Source organism: Myotis myotis, unplaced genomic scaffold (assembly GCF_014108235.1).
Source record: "Myotis myotis isolate mMyoMyo1 unplaced genomic scaffold, mMyoMyo1.p scaffold_m19_p_2, whole genome shotgun sequence".
Classification (NCBI taxonomy): domain Eukaryota; kingdom Metazoa; phylum Chordata; class Mammalia; order Chiroptera; family Vespertilionidae; genus Myotis; species Myotis myotis.
Window position 1 is genome coordinate 212,006,313 of NW_023416324.1, and position 21,896 is coordinate 212,028,208.

The following is a 21,896-nucleotide window of genomic DNA, read 5'->3' on the forward strand; positions in this document are numbered from 1 at the left end:
CAGCCCTTGGACCGAAGGGTCTCGGGTTTGATTCTGGTCAAGGTCTTGTACCTTGGTTGCAGGTTTGATTCCCGATCCCGGTGGGGGCGCATGAGGGAAGCAACCAATCTGTGTCTCTGTGACACATCTCTCTCTCTCTCTCTCTCTCTCTCTTCCCCTCCCTTCCACTCGGTCTAAAAATCAATGGAAAAAATATCCTCTGGTGAGGATTAACAACACAAAACACAAGGAACACATTACCCATTTCCAGCTTCACCAGTGTTTGTGGTATGCGAGCTACACCTCCTGCACATCCACATCTGCGTCATCTTGAGGCCGTGAGAGCAGCTGATAAGGGGGCAGATAAAAATGCATGTCTCCATGTACATGCCCAGTGAGATATTTCACCAGGTGCTCACCTGCTTTAGAATGTGATCTTATTTGTAGCCTGGTTCTGGCTTCCCAGGCAATGTTAGATGTCTGACGGATCCTAACTTTCAGCTTCTTTCCACTGATCCTATGCAATAATGCCCACGGAGTACACAGACACACATATAACCTTTATATGATGTAAGGTAACAAAAACATGTTTAAAGTCATGGCAGGCTATAGACTCATTGGACCAGCAAGCAGGAGTGTGCGGTGACTTAGTAACTTTACAGAAGTCACTGGAATCTTGAAACACATGAAGAGTGAACTTCTACTTGGGAAGTTGGGAACAACGGTTCCTTCTCTCACTGAAATATCCGTTTCAATGATTCCAACATCGCCGCTTCCAGGTAACGCCGGCGGGCTGGGCCTCGGGAGAGCAATGCTGACCAGGCCGTGTGCAGGTCATCAGCCAAGTGCAGCAGCCTCACTACACTAAGGTCACGTTCCTGGTCATCCTGGGACCGACCGTGTAAAAGGAGACGTGCGGGCGACTCGTTGGGGCCTGCTGATGGAGCTCGGGTTCCTGCAACAGAGGGAAAGGCTGGTCAAAGAGGCTGAGGTCACTGCAGGCGCACTGCGGAGGGAGCCCCACTCGCCAGGTCAGAGAAAATGAGGGTGCAGCAAGGAACCCACATGTTAACACAGCGCCTTCCTTAAGTATTTTCTTCTTTTTTGGGTTTTGTTGTTGTTGTTTTTGGTTAACCCTCACCCGAAGATATTTTTCCATTGATCTTTTAGAGAGAGTGGAAGAGAGAGGGCAAGACAGAGAGAAACATGGATGTAAGAGGAACACATTGGTTGCCTCCTGCATGCACCCTGACCAGGGCCAGGGCTGGGAGGAGCCTGCAACCAAGGTACACGCCCTTGATCAGAATCGAACCCAGGACCCTTTGGTCCACAGGCCAATGCTCTACCCACTGGGCCAAACCGGCTAGGGCTACTAAAGTATTTTCAATAACACACTCTAGAAGTTTCCCAAGTTCAGGATCTAAAGAGCCACCCAGCTCAAAGAATCAATATTTGTTTGTATGAAGGCAAATTCCTGCAAAGATGCATCATTTTGTCTTTCGATTTTCCTGTGGAAATTCTAGCTTTTGTATAAAAATATACAATATTTATAACCTTAAAAACGCACAGTCCCTCTGAAGGACGGGGGTAAAATTGAAGGACCTGCTCCACATACACCACCCATCTGGCTCCATCCAGAGGTCATCACCCCTCTCCTTCTGAAGTGTAATCCCGAGCCACCCACTCATTCCTCGAGGGGCCACGGCCTGTCTGAGGGTTTCGCCCCATTAAAATGCGTGCTACCTGCTTTCCTGCCGGCGCTGAGAACGCCGGCTCCGACTCCAGGTGCTGTGGCTGCACCCAACGTCGTAAATAATGGAACCGCGCCCCATGCATGATTTACGCGGCGATGGAATGGCAGTCAGTCTCCGGGACAGAATCACTCCAGCTCCGGGCTTCATTCACCGCCTCCCAATCACACAGGCCGAGAGCGGAGGGGACCGCTTAGCGCCTCTGTGTGGCTGGGCCGGGGACTGCGCTCTCACGGTCTGGCCTAGGTTTCCCTGCCCGCTGCACAGACGCAGGCTGTCCCTACATGCACCAGGGGTTGATTTATGTCGATCTCAGCAGGAGAGGGACTAACAGGGAAGATCTGCTCCAGGTTTCAGGTTGTCATACTCTCATCCCCCCAAACTGACAGGCGCGGCAGAGAAAGACACAGGGCTGCCTAAAATAACCGGAAAAATAAACCGACAGTGAATTGATGCCTGGAAAGATGGGGGGATGGGGGGTGGGGGAAGGATTGTTTGTATTAAATATTCATCAAGATGAAACCCATTTCCAAACCCCGTGACTTCGGATAAAAATAAAAGGCGCTTGCCTTTCCCGTCAGCTGTAATTTTTAGTGCAAAGTTCTAATTGTTTTCATTCGTTTCGTTTCGTCCTAATGTGCCTGGCGGGAGGTTGCACCTGGGTTGGCTGCCTGTTGTTCACCGACAGAAACCGGCGTCTGGGAGATAACGACAGTGTTACCACTGCAGGTTTGGTCCGAATGGGAATAACTGGGTAGGAAAGTGTCGTGGTGGGTATGTGTCAGTTTTGAAAATCTGTCTGTTTTTCCTTCTAAACCTTCCTTCTATTGAACGCATGATCGGGGGTCTGTACCGCCTGAGATCCTGTTTCTTTCACACACACTGAACGCAGTGTGCCTCAGGGCCCATCTGAAACACAGGCATTTGAAAGGTGTCCCCCAGCTCTGTGGACTGCGTGGAGACTTCTCCAGTTGACACTCGTCACACACCCCACCAGCACCGCCAGTTCCTCCCTGCACGGGCGGCCAGCACAGGCAGCGGGCTCCTGAGAGCCACGTCATTCCCCACCCCCTGCTCTCCAAGCTGCCTCTTGCCCGGAAACAGTGCCCTGTCTGCACGCCGGGCCACAGCACATTCTCCTCCAGGCGGATCACCCGCGGGGCACGTGGTAAAAATACCCATTCTCTGGCCCGATTTCCCCGAGTCCGGCCCAGAAAGCCTGGGAGAGGCCCGGGAGTGTGCACTGAACTTGCACCCACCGAGCCTCCCTGTGCTGAGAGCCACTGCCTAACCCGTGGGACACCCACCCAGCGAGCACGTCCCGGGTGTTAGGTGCACCTCCCCACGCAGGAAGCATTCGTGGGGATCCCCATTCCTGCCTCCTGGTGGCAGGAGCAAGGACTGCTTCCTCCCTCAGCCTCTGATAAAGAATGCCGGGCCCACAGGAGACCCCGGCGGGGAGTGGGCTGAGAGGTGGGGTGAGTGAGGAAAGGGTCTCCGAGAGTCACCAGGTGCCTCATCCCATCATGGTACCCGACCCAGAGCCATCGATGGCTCCGACCTACGCCAGCCACCGACCCCTTAGCTTCAGACCACGGTGGCTGCCTTCTGCAGTCCCTCCTCCAGCGCTACAGACACTGTCCCCAGGGACAGGAAGGCTGGCACTGAAGGCGCGGGGGAGAGTAACCCAGAAACGCTGCCTGCCCCTCAGTGCTGGGCTGGCTGTGGGCCACACTCCAGGGCCCAGTGTCTGCACCCGCCGCTACCTGGAGAGGGTCCACGTGATTCCAGCAAGAGTCCGGGCACCGCCAGCCCCGGGGAGAGGTCTAGTACAACCCTGCTGTGTAGTCAGTGCAGGCGCCATGAATGCCTTTGGACTCTGAGGAAATGGTACTTACCGGGTGGTGTGAAATTGCAAAGCAGACGAGTTGGTCTTTGGCAATGCCCCACTCTGTCCCAGCACCCCTCACTTCCATCTCACTACAAGGCAGCCAATAACCCCGAACCCAGCCACCTATCAGAACCCCCGCAGGCCGTTCCGAAACACAGCTGCTCAGACTGTTCCCTCCCCACCCCCCAACTCCCCGAGCCAGGTGGACCAGAGGTGGGGACCAAGAATCGGCCTCCAAAGGCCACACAGACAACGCCCTTTGGCAGCCCGGGCCCTGCAGGCTTCCCCCCCCACCCCGCCCCCCCGGGTCATGTTTGAACGGTGACCCTTGAAGAAAACCAAAGTCCCGAGACCCCTAAGGAGTGAAATGGCACTTGGCATGGAATGACTCACGTTTCTTCAGAGACCCAGAGCCTAACGTTATTTTCTCGCTACACATTCACCTGCGCTGCTCCAACATCTTTGTCGTGACTGGATGGTGAGTCTCAGCAGATGAGCGTGCCCCGTGCTCACACTCCCGGCATCACCCTGCTGGTGACACCGCCCTCAGAGGAAGAGCGATTCGATTCGGGGAGGCCCCAGCATGGCTGTGCTGACCGTGGGGCATCCATGGCCACCGCTGGCTGAGCCCTTCTGAAAATGCCATGGGCTAGTAAGACCGGCAGGCCAGGCAGGTGGGAGAGCCGGAGGGCAGACGGGACAGACACGCGTACAGGGCAGTTGCCGTACTGATGACAAAACCAAGGTCACCTGCTCTCAGACCTGGTTCCATGGAGCAAAGCGGGAGCGGGAGCTACTGTCTCCACTGCAAGACGTGCACCTCACCCACCAGCTCCCCACGGCGAAGACTGGGCTGGCCTTTGCTGCCCACTGAGTCAGCCTGAGCCCTCTCGGTTTAATCTACATGCTTTTCAGGACCCAATCCTATGGCACAGGTTCCACAAAGTGGTGTAACCTGTGGTCAACAGCCCAGGACTCAAATGAACCAGCTTCTCGGGCAGGAGTCCGCTGGGTGCATGGAAACCACACACACACACACACACACACACACACACACACACACACCCAGCAGCAGTCCAGGTAGCAGCGTGGCAAATTGGAGTCATTGCAGAGAGGAGGCCGGGATGAAAGGACAAGGTGGGGAGGGGCTGTGAAGGACTCGGCTGCCTCTCCTGGGCCCTTTAGGGGCGAGGCTCACTGCAGAATGGAGAGCGGTAAAGGGAAAAGAACGTGCAGGTGGCATTGTGCTGGCTTGGTGGCCTTGTGACTCCTGAAGGAGGTCCTCATCGGCCTGAAGAGTAAGGACGAGACCACTAAGCCCAGGGCTGCAGGCCTGGCCTCAGGGAGGTCTAAAAGGACCCTCTATGCCAGGTTCACCTTGACCTGCTTCTTCAAGCAGAGGCCTGGCCACCGGAGGCTCTCCAGTGGCCAGCTGACCACGTGCAGGCCCATGTCCTCCTTGGGCCGAGGGCACAGAAGGAGCTGGCATGCTCCTAGGCCTGGCCCTTTCCTATAAGTGCCTCAGGAGAAACACAGCCCATGGTATGCTCAAGTCCAAGTTCTCCAAAGGGCACCTGCACACAGCACCTGGGCCCATTGGGCAAAGGCACCCTGTGGTTAGCAATCAAACATGGCCTCTTCAGAGCTGCCTGTCCCGAGTCCCCGACTCTAAGCAGGAAAATCCAGCTATTTAAACACCCTTCAGAAGTTTCCAGCCAGGCAAACCAGCTCCCCTTCCTCGCATCCTGTCTGTTCCTTCAGGACCCAGCGCTCTGGGCCGACACGCACGGCTCCCCACGAACAAGCCTCGCAAACACTTTAGGAAACACGGGGTGTCCCCAGCCCTCCGGGCCAGCACGATGGCCACTGTTCTGTTTCCACCGATAGATTATTTAGCTGGTTGCATGTCCAAGTAGCAGAAACTTCTTAAATTTCTCTCCCTGTGCGTCTTCAAAGCAACATTTAAGAGGCATCCAGAGTTCCGAAACGTCACCCTCCATTCCTGTTTCCAAAGGCATCTAGGGTTCCCCCTTGTCCTCATCTATATTTCAGAGGGACCCTCGGATCGGACCCTCTTCTGAATCTCCTCCCCACCTCCCAGCCCCCACGCAGACCCCCGCACGCTGGCTGGTCTGGTGGAAAGACACGTGACGAAAGGCAACTACGGAAAAGCCACGGAAGCAATGGTGGGCTTGGACGTCTTCTGGGGTGACCGTGCTTGGCGCTGGGTGGGGGAGCCCCTTCATCACCCCATGACCCCACTCAGGTCCAGGTGTGGGGGTTGACAGGCAACATTCTTCACAGCCTGGCGATGGCTTCCCCTCCCTGGCCACCTCTTAGTCAAGAGGCCGACCCTTCGAAAGGGGACCCCCGCACCTCCGCAGCCATCCCTCCCAGCACCAGATTAAACCATCAAGAGAGCAGCCTTGATGAGAAGCCCGCATCTCTCCATCTTCCTGGCACCGGCCTGAGGAAGTGGCCTGAGCTCACGATCTGTCACGTAGCCCCTGCTCCTCTGCGCCACAGACCCCACATCCGTCTTCCCGCCTGGCTGCCATCGCTCCTAAAGCATTGGCTGGGCCCTCCTGATAGGCGTGAGCATCTGTCAGAGCTCCCCTGGCCCGAAGGCCTGTGAGGCACAGCCCTGCACTGGCAAGATGTACGGATTGAGCTGCACCCCAACTGCAGGGAGGACTGTTACTGCTGGAGCTGCTGGGGACTCAGTGCGCGTCTACTCGGCGCCAGCGATGGGGCTGCGCAGGCAGCAACTCCCGAGAGCAGGGCCAGCGCCCCTGGTGTGGCGCTGGTGGAAACCCGTCTGCGAGGCCGGCTTTCCCAGCAGCCAAAAGGGGAGAACGTCCGTTCTTACTGGGGACACCATCGCAGGGTCGTAAAAATTCGCTTCTCATTTAAGGTTGTATTTCTATGGGCCAGAAAAATGGTTCTATGACTTCTATTCTGCCTAGTATGATTTTAGATAAAAAGAACTGTATTTTCTGCATATAAACTGTCATTCATGTGTGCCAACCGACGCTGACTCTGTGTCCGAAAATTAACATACTGTGTTCTCACGATCCCAAAGCGACTGTTTTCTTGACGTTAACGTCCTTTAGAAGGACTGCACCCATCAGAATTGCCTTCAAACCAGCAATATCGACACACATGCCTCTCCCAGGGAGTCCAGGCTGTGCACCCTGCTGCACACGCAACATCTCTCGGGGGATGTCCAACAGACACCTCAAGATCTACAAGCCCTGCTTCAACTTCTGGTCTTTCTCCCCAAAACCCACTACAAGGGACAAGCAAGGCCACATGTCATGGCCCTGTTCCCTCCGGGATGGTAGTGGCCCTGGAGGTGAGTAAAGGCCGTGTTCTCGCATCATCCACCTAAAACAGGGGTGGGGAACGTCCGGCCCGCGGGCCATACAAAGCCCAAGAAATCATTTGGTCTGGCCCTGCCAAGGCATTCGGGGTGAATTAATTAAATGTTTGACCAAATATAGCAGGCTCATTTGATAATTCTGTGTAGCCCTCAAATGATGCTATAAACATCCACATGGCCCTTGGCAGGAGACAGTCTCTCCACCCTGACCTAAAACCACAAGGTGAGCCATAACCGGTTTGGCTCAGTGGACAGAGCATCAGCCTGCGAACTGAAAGGTCCCAGGTTCGATTCCGGTCCAGGGCATGTATCTTGGTTGCGGGCACATCCCCGGTGGGAGGTGTGCAGGAGGCGGCTGATCGATGTTTCTCTCTCATCGATGTTTCTAGCACTCTATCTCTCTCCCTTCCTCACTGTAAAATAATCAATAAAATATTTTTTTAAAAAAAATTTTTTAAAATAAATAAAACCACAAGGTGAGAATTTTTAAGTGGAAAGAAAAGGTGGAAAGGTCTGCATTACCTGCTTCGTCGCCTGCTGCATCACCTGCTGTGTCACCTGCTGCATCAACTGCTGCGTCACCTGCTGCGGCTGCCTGCTGCTCTGCTGCGTGGGAAGGCTGGAGCCGGAGGACTTGGCAGGGGGGGAAGCCGACTCTGCAACAGAAGATGGCTTTAGAGTGACATGCGACAAAGCCAAACTGCACAGGCTAACAATTCCGATTTACGGAGAAATGCAGTCGTGTGTAATACAGCACCCCTGGCACAAAATAACCCTTAACCAGACACAGGCTGTTCTGTTTGTTTGTTTGTTTGTTTGTTTGTTTGTTTGTTTGTTTGTTTGTTTTTGTTAATCCTCACCTGAGGACATTTTCCCATGATTTTCTAGAGAGAGTGGGAGGGAGAGGGAGAGACAGAGAAACATCGCTCTGAGAGAGACACATCGATCAGTTGCCTCCTGCACACACCCTGACCAGGGCTGGGGATCAAGCCTGCAACTGAGGTACATGCCCTTGACCGGAATCAAACCCGGGACCATTCAGTCTGCAGGCTGATGCTCTATTCCCTGAGCCAAACCAGCTACGGCCACAGACTCTTTTTAAAGTTCCCTGGAGGTCACATCCTTTCAGAACTTAAGTTTTCTAAGGAAATAAAAATATGGCAAACAGGCTCGAAATCGATTCCTCTCTCGACATACTCGTGTCACCCAGGGGCAAGGTGAATCCACAGCCTTAACTGCTGTCCGAGGAAAATAAACAAACACAGGGCAGGTGGGGAAGCGAAGCGAGAGGGTTGGTCTGGGCCGTGATCCTGGTCAAGCTACTAGATTCATGGCGCAAAATACTGATGAATGAATATTTGCCCACAGGAAATGCTGCAAGAAGCTGAGGTCAGATTATCAAAGGACATAGTCAATGCTTTGTGGAGGTCTTTAACATCCAAAGCAGGCCATCCGAATGTCCATGGGAGGCAGCCTCGGCAGAAAGAAAAGAATGGGGCTGCTGAGAATTAAGTCCAAATTTTAGTCGGGGGGGTGGGGAGGGGGGCTGTTGTTAGGGGAGGGGATGTTTTCTCAGGCCTCTCAGCAAGACTTGATTAACTTAAAATCTTTCTGTGGAATTTACTTTGCCAGACAACTTTTTAGGGCCAGGCCTCCTTCCCCAACTGCTAAGGAGAAATTTGTCTGCCTTACAAAAGGATCTGAGTTCAAATCCTACGCCCGCCTCTTATTAGTGACCATGCTTTCCGGGAAGTGGCCCCACTGGGAGTGTACCCTCTCAAGGCAAGATATCAAGATGCTCAAAAAGACTTCAGAATCGGGTTGCATCTGTGGACATCCTCCCCGCATCTGCGTACATCCTCCCCGCCCGCTCGCATGGTTCTCGGCTCACCTGCACTGTAGCCATAGTTCTCATTTCCACCTTTTAACTTTGGCTCAAAAGTTTCTTGGTTTGTCTCCACATCTGCAGATTTCCTAGAATTAGACCATTTAAAAAAACAAACGTTAGTCAGCGATGGATGTTTAGTTCGCACTGCTCCGCCCAGAGCATTCTCACACACTGAACGTAGCACAAGCTGCAGCTCGGCCCTGGCTCTGGGGTGGTGAGCCTCAGCGTGGACACTCACAGCCACCCACACGGGGCCCATGGACTCCACTCCCAAGTCAGTTCTCAACCCTCAGATTCCAGTGACCAAATAAAGCAGGTTGGCAAGCTACAACCCTCAGGCCAAATCTGGCCCACCACCTGTGTTTATAACTAAAGTTTTATTAAAACACACCACACCTGTCTGCTTACCTACGGTCTACAGCTGCTTTCATATTACAACAGCAGAGTTGAGTAGCTGTGATAGAGAGCATGCAGCCTACATAAGCAGAAGTACTTACTCTCTGACTCTTTATAGAAAAGGCATGCAGCCTCTAAAATAAAAAGGCAGCCTCTAAAATAAAGCACAAAGCAGCCTCTAAAATAGAGCAGAAATCGGCGCAGCTTCCCAGGGACAGGAAGTTGGGCAATGGAAATCCAAAGATTTGTAAATAGTCATGCTTGACCAGTCAGAATTTATTATAGGGAAATAGTCTAGGATACATGCAAAGGTTTACTTGAAAGCATGCTCATTCGTGAGCTAGTTACAGTGGCAAGAACTGCAAATAGCACAGGTGGCCACCCATAGGGGCCTTAGTGAAGCAGACAGCAGTACATCTCTGCCACCGAGTCCCACAGGACGGCTGCCTTAACAGTGCTCGCAGCTACTCCAGGCCGCCCTCTCCAACATACAGCAGTGAACCTACTGTGATATCCGCCTGGCCAGGTTCATGTGCCCTGACCCACCCCGCGAGACCTCAGCCTGGCTGTCCAACATCCTTGCAATGGTCCTCGAGTCCCGAGCCTTGACTCAAAGCAGGAGGGACAAGAGTCATGGTGCACAGTGTCCTCTTGTGGAAAAAGTTGCAAATGCCAGACACCAAGCAGAAAACCTCCAATTTCCTGAGAGCCAGGAAAAGCGGACCGCAACCCACCTGGTGCATCCCACCCTTCATGTCGCCATTGGCGTCTGTGGTGGCATAAGGGCTTGTCAGAGTTGTCCGTTTTCAGTACTTAATTTTGAGTAGCAGAGTCCTAAAATCCTTCAGTTACGTGGGGTGTGTGTGTGTGTGTGTGTGTGTGTGGTGTTGCTATTCGGTTGTTTTTCATTTGGTTTTGTTTTAAGAAAGTAGATGTTATTTCAAACTTACCTTAGAGAACTGGATTCTGAAAATAAATCAAAACAAAAAAAAACACATGAAATTATATTAGCAAAATCAGGACAGTAATTCTGAAAATAAAATCTCATCACTTTTTATAGACTCCCCTGATTTTAACACATTACTGAACAGGTGACCCAGTAGGTTTTAAGTTCCCCTACCAGAATGATCAAATGGCTTCTACGCATAAGGAAAGTAGAACTCATTCCTTGCTATCATAAATATTAATAACCCCTGAGTGCCTGAAACATGGCAGGGACCTACTAAGTGCTTAGTGACTATTGCAGTTGACTAGCAAGATGATAAAGACAGCATTGGCCCTGCAGGCAGGGCTGCCCTGCATTCCACGCCTGCTGCCATTCACGCAGGACCCACTGGGTGCCCGCACCCTGCCAGCCTGTGCAAGGTATTGTCTTATCTAATCGTCACAACAATGCAAGAGGTAGGTGTTAATGCAGTCATATTTTTAACAGACTAGACACCACTATATTAGCATTACCATATTTTTAGCAGAGAAGGCGTTATACTGCTTAAGCTCTATATTTCTATAGCTCTAAGATATGGTTTCAATTAATATGTATCAATGGTATCAATTCATACAATTGTGTTCGTCGGCGTCATCCCCCCCACCACACCCCCCCCGAAGGCTGTTTAAATTGCTAATGTGTTTACTCAATGGGCTCTTGGGCGGGAGGAAATGAGAACTTGAAAATGGGGAGTGACAGGGCCACACACCAGCCCCCACCATCGGTCTCTGAGGCCCTTGTCCTCCACATCTCTGCTTCCCTGCCTCCGCCTTCTATTCAGGACGCTTCAGGAGATCTAAAAAGCATTCATTTTCCTCATTGTTTAGATGATGTTCTCACTTATTTTCAGTTCTAACGCCTGCTGATTCACAGCCCACACTGAACATCAGACGCAATCGTGTTTGGAGGAGAGAGGTGGCCTGGTCCTGAGGGAGCACCGCTGGCCTCCCGGGCACCGGGCACTCAGCCCCTCGGCTAGAGGCTGTGGCCACACGCCTCCAGGCCAACTGAGTGGGGTCCGCCGTCCTCAGTCAGCCCCCAGGTAACTGGTCAGAACTGAGAGTTCTCCAGGCACCAGCCAAGCAGAACGTCAGAAATACTTTTAAGAAAATGTGATGTTTACTATTTGCAAGCACGGAAATAACTATCACGGGGAAGCCCAGGACTTGGCTGGATCCCTTCCATTGACATCCAGGTGAGGCGTCGTGTCTGTTGTGAGTTACACCCGAGGGGGTGGGCCTTGCGAGGAGGTTGTCACAGGCCCTCAGTGCTGGGGTCCAACCCCAGCAGGTCCAGGGGTCCCCAAAGGTGTGGACGGAGTCAGCGAAGAAGGAATGACACAGAGACAGTGTTCAGTTGATCAGCAGCCTAGCCAGGATCTCTAGCCAAGTTCTGGTCTGGATCTCCAGCGAAGTTCTGGTTAGGATCTCCAGCCAGGTTCTGTGTCCATGTTCTCTTGCTAAGTTCTCCAGCCAGGTTCTGTCCAGGTTCCCCAGCCAGGTTCAGTCACCAGGTTCTAGTCAGGTTCTCTTGCCAATTTCTTAGTCAGGTTTAGTCCAGGATCTTTTGCCATGTTCTCTCGCTAGGTTCTGTCTCTAGGTTCTGTGTAGGTTCTGTGTCTACGTTCTGTGTCTAGGTTCTGTGTCCTGTTGTCTTGTTACATCTGTATTTATACCAGTTGATTCCAATCCTATCAATCTCTATTCCAAAGGTTAGGGCGTTTCTTATCTCCATTCCAGGGAGTAAAGATTATGTAGTTTAAGCATGATTGTTCGTAGTTAAAGTGATTAATTACCCGCCTGGCACTTAAGGGGTTTTATTCCCTCCCTAACTTCAGGGGAAAATCCCTACCTGGGGAAACAACCTTTCTGAGAGAGGTGACCTTGGTTAAAACACATAGTGCCAAGAAGGTGAGCAAACATATTAAGAACAGTATGCCATATATGCCAGGTCCCTTGAAACAGCAAGGATGGACAGGCTCCCGGCACCTCAGCTCACAGGGGAATAGAAACATCTCACTCTTACACGGGTTTATCATCTCAGAGTTAAATAAAAGGTAAATTCTAGGATGAATCGCAGAAACGTGTAATATGTTCGTTTCTTTGATTCTCACAACTACCCTGTAGGATAAGACTTATTCCCATTTTGCAAATGAGGAAGCTAAGAGCCAGAGAACAGTGGTTCTGCATCTGCTCCGGGCACCACCAGCACCCCAAACCTTCTTCCTAGGCTGGTGGGGAGCAGACAAAAGCCTGTAGGAAGCAGGATCAAAGCAAGCAGGATGTTCTGTGACTCTGCCACAGCGGGTGGGGGCAGGAGCCATCCCACAGCACTGAATAACCCTGGTTAGCTCTGAATCAAAGGGCAAGTCACCCAGTAGCTTCCATTTAAATCCCGGTCTATTTTATTTGACTTGTCTCTCTGTGACTCCCAGGTAAAAACAAGCTCCCATCAAAACTGGGCCGACGGGAGTTCAGGAATTTTCACTTTGTCTCCTTGGGAATAAAGTTGCATCACAAAGTCAATGCCCCAATCACAAACCAGCTCCAGGCGAGAGCGAAGGTTAGACCGTGAGGCTGAGGCGAGGCCACGCTCTTTACGGACTATCACGGTGCCTGGCACACCCCCAAAAAGCACTCACCAAACGGCGGGCCGTGTTCGTAAAATTAAAAACACAACTAAACCAACATGGAGCCTAACATCAAAATTCTGATTTTAAGAAAAATGACTTCCTCGCTGTGGGGTTGGGGGAACGAGAAGGGATGTACATGCATAGCCCGTGGACATGGCCAATAGGGTACTGAAGACCTGGGGGTGTGGGTAGGGGCTGCTGGGTAGAGGAGGGGGAAATGGGAAATATCTGTAATACTATCGACAAAAATAAATATATTACAAAGTAAAAGAAAGAAAGAAAAATGACTTAATTGAAGAAAATATTCAAATAAAAGTAGGTGAAGGTTTTTGGAGACAAGGAGAAGGATGGAGACCCCTTCAGCACTTGGAAAGTCCTGAGCCGTCCGCATGCCAAAGGCTCTGTGATTTCTGACGTCACAAGCCCACCCCAGTGTGGAGCCTGACCCCCAAACAAGGCCACTGCTTCCATGGACCTTGGGGTAGCTCTGAAGACCCCACTCAGAAGAAATGTGTAATGATTTTCATGAATCTTATTTGTGCTATTTCGGTTAACAGGAGGCCTTTTGATTTTTCTTTCTACCACTATGTCAACATTCACCTACAAAGGAAGACTTGGAATTCTACAAAACAAAACAATTCAGGACTAATCAGTGCTGGGAGAGGTAGGTATTATTCTAGATTTTAAAAAATACACAAAACATGGCACCTAAATGACACAGCACAATAGCCTTATATCCTCGCAGATAAACACACAAATCAGTCGATGTCTTTGGTGAGAAAGGTGCCACCTCATCACCTTTGCAAAGGTGGGAAGACCTGTCCCCCTGCACCCGGCCCCCAAGGAATGGCTTCCTTCCTTAAGAACATGCATCCCCGATTTCACACGGCTCCTTTCATGGCTCCGACAGCCAATGTACTTTGGGGAAGAGCTGAGGCGCTCATGAACTTCAACTGTAGGTACCAAGAGTTAAAAATGTGTACAAATCCATAGGAACAAAGAAGTTACCTGTTTTCTCTCTCCGGGAGACACAGCAGCAGAAGATTACAATCAGAACAACGATCAGGATGAAAAGCAACGAGAATGACACTGCAAGTAGGGCTATGGCCCAGGTAGGCAACGAGGAACCTAGTTTATCAATACTGCCTGTGAGGTCGAAAGAGAGAAAAACACACATTTAGTGATGCTGGCCCGTCTGAGCATGACACCCTGATTCTGCCACACTGGACGCTAGGTTACGTTTCCAGTACTGTGACAGCCACCCTGCCCGCTGCCCCGAGGTGCCATGGGCACTTCCCTTGCGAGTGCGAGTTATCAACCCCTTGACAGCATCTTCCGCTACAATCTTGCTGCCGCCAATAGACACCTGCTTAGTAACACTGAGCACCTCTCCCACGCCTGAGACATAGGTGAGACTGCGCCGGACAACAGCACCCAATTGGAGGAATGATCCTCCTGCTCTGACCGCCTTTATTTAGTCAAGAAATACTTAGTGAGCCCGGCAGGTGTGGCTCAGTGGTTGAGTGTCAACCTATGAACCAGGAGGTCACGGTTCCATTCCCGGTCAGGGCACATGCTCCGGTTGTGGCCTCAGTCCCCAGTGAGGGGCGTGCAGGAGGCAGCCCATCAATGATTCTTTCTCATCATTGATGTTTCTCTCTCTCTCTCCCTCTCCCTTCCTCTCTGAAATCAATAAAAATTTTAAGAAATATTAAAAATAAATGCTTGGTGAGCAGCTACTGCTGGACAAGACCAGAGGTGGACCTTCGGTTCTCGCTTCCATGTCCCCACCTGCCAAGAGCTCAGCGTCCACAGGAAACGAGGACCGATAGAGGAAGGGTCACTCGGGAAGGAACTCGATGCCAAGCCTTCACTCCAGGGCCACCCAGTCCCCACCCACGAATTCACTTCCCATGTAGCAACTGCTCTTTCCTCGGCTTTTCAGGGCCACCTTCCTTAGTCCTCTCCGCCATCCTATTTTGTCCCGTCCTCCTGGAGTGGGGGAGAGAAAGGCTGGGGGGCAGCCCTGGTGGAGTTGGGGGAGAAAGGCTGGGGGGGAGGAAGGGGGGCCGGAAATGAAAGGAGGTGGAAAGAGAAGGAAGGAGAGAAGAAAAGCCAATTTGATTTGTTACAGCCACGCCTTAGAGCAGTGGTTCTCAACCTTCCTAATGCCGCGACCCTTTAATACAGTTCCTCATGTTGTGGTGACCCCCAATTTCACTGTTACAAATTGAACATAATTAAAGCATAGTGATTAATCACAAAAACAATATGTAATTATATATGTGTTTTCCGATGGTCTTAGGCGACCCCTGTGAAAGGGTTGTTCAGCCCCAAAGGGGTGGCGACCCATAGGTTGAGAACCGCTGCCTTAGAGCTCTCCAACACACACACATCCTGAGGCTATCTACATTCAAATTTAAATTAATTAAAATTATACACAATTCAGTGCTCAGCGCCTCAGTCCCACTGGCCACATTGCAAGGGCTCCGGTGCCACAGACCCAGAACAATGGCTCCATCGGGGAAAGTTCTGTTGGACAGCGCCCCCTAGCGCCGCGCTGTGGGAACTTCACCAATGCGCCAAAGAGCCTGGACCACCTAGGGGAACCCAGTGCAGGCAAACCACTCTGAGGTTCCTCTGTTTAAATGTGAGCTGTGGTTCAGTGCAGGCTGCCGCTCCACCCTGAGTGCCTAGGAGTATCTCAGTGTAAAGGCATGCCATTTCATTAGCTCCTAGTCATTAGAAAATATTAAAGCAACAGACTTCCGATGAAGGAAGACAAGGTTTGCTTTTAAATAAATGAAGCTTCGCCCGGCCAGTGTTGTTCAGTGGTTGGGCATCGACCTATGAACCAGAAGGTCACAGTTCAATTCCCAGTCAGGGCACATACCCGGGTTTCAGGCTCATCCCCAGTAGGAGTGTGCAGGAGGCAGCCGAGTACTGATTCTCTCTTGTTATTCATGTTTCTCTCTCTCTCTCTCCCTCTCCCTTCCTCTCTGAAACCAATAAAATATATATTTTTTAATAAATCAATGAAGCTTTCATAGGGTGGTCTCTGGGCCTTGTGTCAGTGGGACCACTGAGCTCCCTTTGGCCTCTGGTTCATCGTCTATAACAGGTCCTGCTCCCACCAGGCTATTCAGAGACTCAAGAGATGCTCGTGAGATGCTGAGGGCACTCAGGGATGACGCGCTTGTGCGAGACGGCTGTGGCCATCCTCAGTTCCGTCCGATGGAGGCTGCTTACACACTGAAGTGGGACCATATGAGGAGCTTTCACAGCAAGGGAGGCAGCTGCGGTTACACACGAAGGTCTGGCTGAAGATTCAAAAGATAAGCTTCCAATTCACCCTGGAAACAGTCACCACACGGCTGCCTCACCGGAGTGCTCCCCGCTGAAGAAAACTGTCAGCGTGCCCAGCTGCTGCCAACCGGCCTGGACACGGTCACCTTTGTCCTGACACCACCTAGCACAGAGATGGCTCACCCTCAGGGAGGGCCTGTTTAAAGAAAGGGAAGGGCCACCTTCCAGGGGTTGGTGACCAAATCGCGGGAGAGAGTGGGCAGTATTGTGACCTCACGCACACCCTTGTCCCTTCATTCAACCACCAGGTTCAGCTAAGTGATGCCTGCACGCCCCTAAAAGCCCCAAAGTGTCACTAGGGCGGCAGCTGGTGCCCACGGCTCATGCCTTCACTCCCTGTTTTGTGACCACACTCCGTTGGGAGTAATCCAGCCTTGAGCTGGACACCTGGCAGAGACTGGCGGTCTCCCTCTGCCACCGTGGAGCCAAAGAAGGGCGTGGCGTGTGTGCCAGGAAGAGGTGTAATTTGGACGAGAGCTTCGCAGAAGAACCCTTCATATTTTAACTAGATGCCTGGTGCACGAAATTTGTACACAAAATTCCTCACAGTCCGGGAGCCCTCGAGGGATGTCCAACTGCCGCGGAGGCAGAGAGGCTCCCACCACCGGCTTCTGGCCGAGCGGCGCTCCCCCTGTGGGAGTGCACTGACCACCAGGGGGCAGCTCCTTCATTGAGCGCCTGCCCCCTGGTGGTCAGTGGGTGTCATGGGGACTAGTCTTTCTGCTGTTTGGTTGAATTGCATATTAGCCTTTTATTATATAGCATAATAATTTTTAATTTATCAGATGTGACAAATATATGTATACCGATCTGCATACACATATGCCCAAACAGCATGAAATTTTTAGTAGGAAGCTAATTTTTAAATGAATACACTGACAGTGGATTAAAAGAAAAATAAATAGTAGTCCTATATTGATAAATCAAACATGGTGACAGTGGCCCTAAACACAGAATCTTGGAATGAGCTCATCCTTAATCCAGCCCCTTCGTCTTACAGATGAATCACGTGGGACAAAGAGACTGGGTACAACGATCAAGGGCAGGGGCTGGACTCACGTGTGTCCATTCTGCCCACAGCTGTCCAATACGGACCACCCCTCCTGGGGAGGATACAGCCCAGGTCTCACAGGAAACAGGGCGTCCGGGCAGACACCGCCCCAACAAGGGCCTCTAGTGAAGGGGGGCGTGATGGCTCAGGTCAGGCGGCCTGGGCCCTGCTGAGAGGATGAGGACGCTATACCTGCGTGACCCAGCAACGTGGCTGAGGGAGATGATCTCCACGTCCACACGGCTTGCCTTCCGCCTACGTCCCTTCCCCTGGCTTCTGCACCTGACGGCTGTGCTGCTGAAGTTACGGTGCGACCAGCCTCGGCGGGGAGGCTGTCCTTTTCCCATCTGTGGAGAAAAGGAAAATAGCACCTCCCAGATGCTCTCACAGAAGCACTCAGGCTCCAAAAGGGCGCGTACAGCTTCTCTAAACCAACTGGATTGACACAAATGTCACCTGCAACACATGCGGGCCAGAAAGGACCCGGGAGGGACCCGGGAAGGACCCTGCATCCAGGAAAGCGATGATGACAACCCCTCCCTGCTGTCCTGTGGCTCTGAGGCAGGGACTGTCCTCTGGGCGCTGACCCACTGCTCCTCACACCAACAGCAGCCCATAGGCAGGTCTCACAGTCCCCGTTTCACAGACAAGAAAACTGAAGCAAGGAGAAGTCAGGTGACCTGCCCAGAGTCACAGAGCGGGGGCGTGGGCCAGCTGGCTCTGAGTCCAGGCTGACTCAGGTCCCGACCTGGGTCATGACGTTTGATTTATCAATATAGGATATTTATCTTTCTTTTAGTCCATTGTCAGTGTATTTGTTTTAAAAATCAGCTTTAAATTTTGCGATTTTCCAGTTCAGTGGTCCCCAACCCCAACTGCCTAGTGGAGTCATTTGGGAGCTTTATTAAATGCCAGTTCCCAGGCCCCGTGCAGACCAATGAAATCAGAGCCTGCGGGGCGGGTCCTTCGGTGTTGAAGCTCCCCCGAGACTGACAGGCAGCAGCAGGGAGAGCGTCTGCCCTGTTCTTCTCCCGCTCGGTTTACAGGCAGGACAACTGCGCCCACAGGTCGGTGACTTGTCCAGTCACACAGCCAGTGCCAGAGCCACGTATGACTCGGACCTGACCCTCCAGCCACTCTCCTCTGCCCTTGCAATTGCCACTCTTCACAAAGCTAAGGTGACCACCAGGAGCCACTCCATTCTACAAGATGCTCGTGTGTCCTGCAAAGATCACACTGTTTTAGCATCTCACAGCCCACGCATTAAAGCAGGAGAAAGCCACCCAGGTGGGCAGACGGGGCTGTCGGGGCTTCTCTCCAGGCAGGCATGAGAGGGCTTTCGGTTACACGTATCTGCGGTGCTTGGAGCTCACATTGCTTCTGGAATCGAGAAAATCGATTTTTATAAAACATTGGCATTAGCCCTTTCCTTTAAAAAAAAAAAAATCAATGTGTACTTCATACAACTTTTTGCCTGGAAGAATTCGGCTTCCTGAACTGCCATTGGCAGCCTTCACAGGCATCGTTCTGGAAATGAACACAAATTCCTGGCATTTTTTTGGACACGGGTGTCAGGGCTGATGCAGGTCCGACTCCTGAAGAAGCCGGACGGGTCCCTTCTGGACTGGCCGGGAACTTGGGGGGCTCCTGGAGCCTTCTCGTCACCAGCTCCCCCAGCTACTAAAACTTACATAAAACACACACCACGCAGCCAGCCACCAGCTGCTCTGGAATCTGATGAATAATTTAGAAACAAATTACCCTTTTCCAAACGAGCCCAATAAAGTAAGACTCATGGCGAGGCCCCCACTGCGCCCCCTCTGTGAGGCAGAAGGGACTCCAGCTGCCCTAACTGAGGCTCCCCACTGCCCTTGTCCTGGTCTAGGAAGGATTCCGCCGGCGGGGGGAGCTGAGTGCCCCTCGCCCTCCGCTACAACAGAAAACCTTTGCAGGCAACTCAGCTCCCTAATCCATGTCCATGGGCATCATCCTTCAGACCAGAGCTGCTGGCTGCATTATTCCTTTTTTAAGATGCGTAGTTTAAACACAATTTCATTCCATTTGGTGCTGATGGACCTTTTTTTCAATCTGCCTATTCAAAGCCCAGGGCACTCTATATCAGATTTAAAGAGCTTAAAGCAAGCGGGTGGCTGGCCGGAGACATGGAGGGTTGGGGCTAGGACAGGGGAACGGTGGGAGTTGAACATCCTACGGAGCCAAGTGCTCAAAAACGAATAGGACATGTCAGGACGCCAGAGCCAAGCTGAGCGTCAAAGTAAATAATTTAGCAGCAGAATTACAATGTCATGAGTAAAAATGAGTCCACACTAAAGCTGTGTTTAGGAAAAGGAAGGAAGGGGCAGGAAAGTCTTTTCTTTACAGAGGAATACCAACTCATGAATACAGAAAAATGAGGAAACCGGAAAATCACTCTTTCATAGCCACCAACCAATAATTGCTTCAGGCAGAGACCTACCGGTGAACGTAAACACTATCGGGTAAAAAATACTGAGAAACAAGAAATTCACACAGTCTCCCAGATTGTGTGTTCATTATAAAGGCAAAGGCACCTTTGCAATGAAGAACTCCGGGTTCTCCGCCTTAACCAAATGATCAAACTCACTATCAAGGAGAGAGAAAATGGGCCTCACGTGCCCACTAACTTCACCCACGTCTTGACAAAAATGTTTAGCCTCAATCAAAGTGTGTTGGAGAAAACTCTGACAAATCTATGGAAGGGCATCTTGCAAAAATCACCTTTCAAAATGTTTATATCAGGAAAGACAGAAAAGGTGGGTGAACGGTTGAAGATGAAAGGAGACTTAAGAATATCTGACCGTCAACGCTTGGCCTTTGACTGGAAGTTGGTTTGGGGGGGAATAGCTACAAAGGAAAGTGGGTAAATTCAAATATGGACCGTACGTTGTATAGCAGTACTATATCAATGTTCAATTTCCTGACTGCCCCCTGCACTGGGGATACACACACTGGCCATGTTCTCATGAACCATATGCTGAGGTATTTAAGGGTGAAGTGTCATAAAGTCTCCAACTAACTCAAATCATTCCGCAAAAAAAGAAAAAGAAAGAAAGAAAAACAATAAAAGGGGAGAGAGAAAGAAGTGTGACAAGTGTAAACATTTGTTGTATCTAGGTATTCGCCATCCTGTTCTTGCAACTTTTCTGGGGTTGTTTTTTTTTTAATTTTCACAATAATGAGCTGGAAGGAGAGGAGCAAGCTGGCTGAATTCCAGCTTCCTCTTCTCATCGAGTCTTGCTGGAAACTAACCTAAGTTCCTTTCCGCTTCAGAAGCTGAAATAAATTTACCTTGACTTAAAAATCAAAGGGACACCAGTTTCTGTGTCCTTGACTCTCAGATGCACTGAGGCGCACCAGAAGCAGGTCACAGGTCTGGTAGCCCCGGTCCCCAGGCCTGGGGCAACACCAGCTGCTCTCCACGGACAGATACTGCTGCTCCCCACGGACGGGGGCGGCTGTCTGGCCCCTCGGCTCTGTCTTCTCCCTGACCTGTATTCGCTCATGCTTTCATTTCTGCTGGCCTCCTGGCCTCTGGGGCATCTGAGCTGGAGACAGAGACCAGGGCCTAACGTCGGGGCGAGCCTGTGTGGGATTGCACGGGGGTCAGGCCCTGCAGGACACAGTGCCTCTCATGCTGAGCACAGCTGGGCTCTGAATGGCCTTTCACAGCTCAAGGGACACCACCTCTTACAGGCTGAATTGTGTCTCCCCCTCCCACCCCCAAATTCATGTTAAAGTACTAACTCCCAGTACTTCAGAATGTGACCTTATTTGGGAAGAGAGTATAGAAGATACCGTTTAGTTCAGGTGAGGTCAGATTGGATAGAGAATGGGCCCTACTCTGATATGATTAGTGTCCTTATTTTTAAGAAAGGAAATTTGGACACAGACAAGCACACAGGGAGAATACCACGTGAAGACGAAAGCAGACATCAGGGCAATGTGTCTACAAGCCAAGGAATGCCAAGGATGGCCAGCAACCATGAGAAGTGGTGGTGGGGAAGTGGGGGTGGAGGGGGTGAGAAACCTGGAACAGATGCTCCCTCATGGCCCTCAAAAGGAACCAACCCAGCCCTAACCGGTTTGGCTCAGTGGATAGAGCGTCGGCCTGTGGACTGAAAGGTCTCAGGTTCGATTCCGGTCAAGGGCATGTACCTTGGTTGTGGGCACATCCCCAGTAGGAGGTGTGCAGGAGGCAGCTGATTGATGTTTCTCTCTCATCGATGTTTCTCTCTATCTCTCTCCCTTCCTCTCTGTAAAAAATCAATAAAATATATTTATTTAAAAAAAAGGAACCAACCTGGCCCAGCCAGTGTGGCTCAGTGGTTGAGTGTCGACCTACAAACCAGGAGATTGAGGTTTGATTCCAAGTCAGGGCACATTCCCAGATCTCATGCTCGATCCCCAGTAGCGGGTGTGCAGGAGGCAGTGATCAATGATTCTCTCTCATCTTTGATATTTCTATCTCTCTCTCCCTTCCTCTCTGAAACCAATAAAAATACTTTTTAACGGAACCAACCCTGCTGACACCTTGAC

The 21,896-nt window shown here is 51.3% G+C and overlaps 1 protein-coding gene across 2 annotated transcripts in view; it reads right to left on the reverse strand.

The window, feature by feature from the left end:
- Window positions 1-518: 518 nt before the first annotated feature.
- IGSF5 (immunoglobulin superfamily member 5) overlaps window positions 519-21,896 on the reverse strand; it is a 34,660-nt gene continuing 13,282 nt past the window's right edge. Inside the window, exons 5-9 of one of the 2 annotated variants that reach the window (XM_036351577.1) lie at window positions 13,913-14,050; window positions 10,238-10,253; window positions 8,895-8,977; window positions 7,526-7,659; window positions 519-934 (exon numbers count right to left, since the gene is read on the reverse strand). In XM_036351577.1, the coding sequence (XP_036207470.1) occupies window positions 839-934; window positions 7,526-7,659; window positions 8,895-8,977; window positions 10,238-10,253; window positions 13,913-14,050 (467 nt within the window). In that variant the 3' untranslated portion in view covers window positions 519-838. The remainder of the gene's footprint in view (window positions 935-7,525; window positions 7,660-8,894; window positions 8,978-10,237; window positions 10,254-13,912; window positions 14,051-21,896) is intronic. The other variant, XM_036351578.1, reaches the window with a different exon arrangement.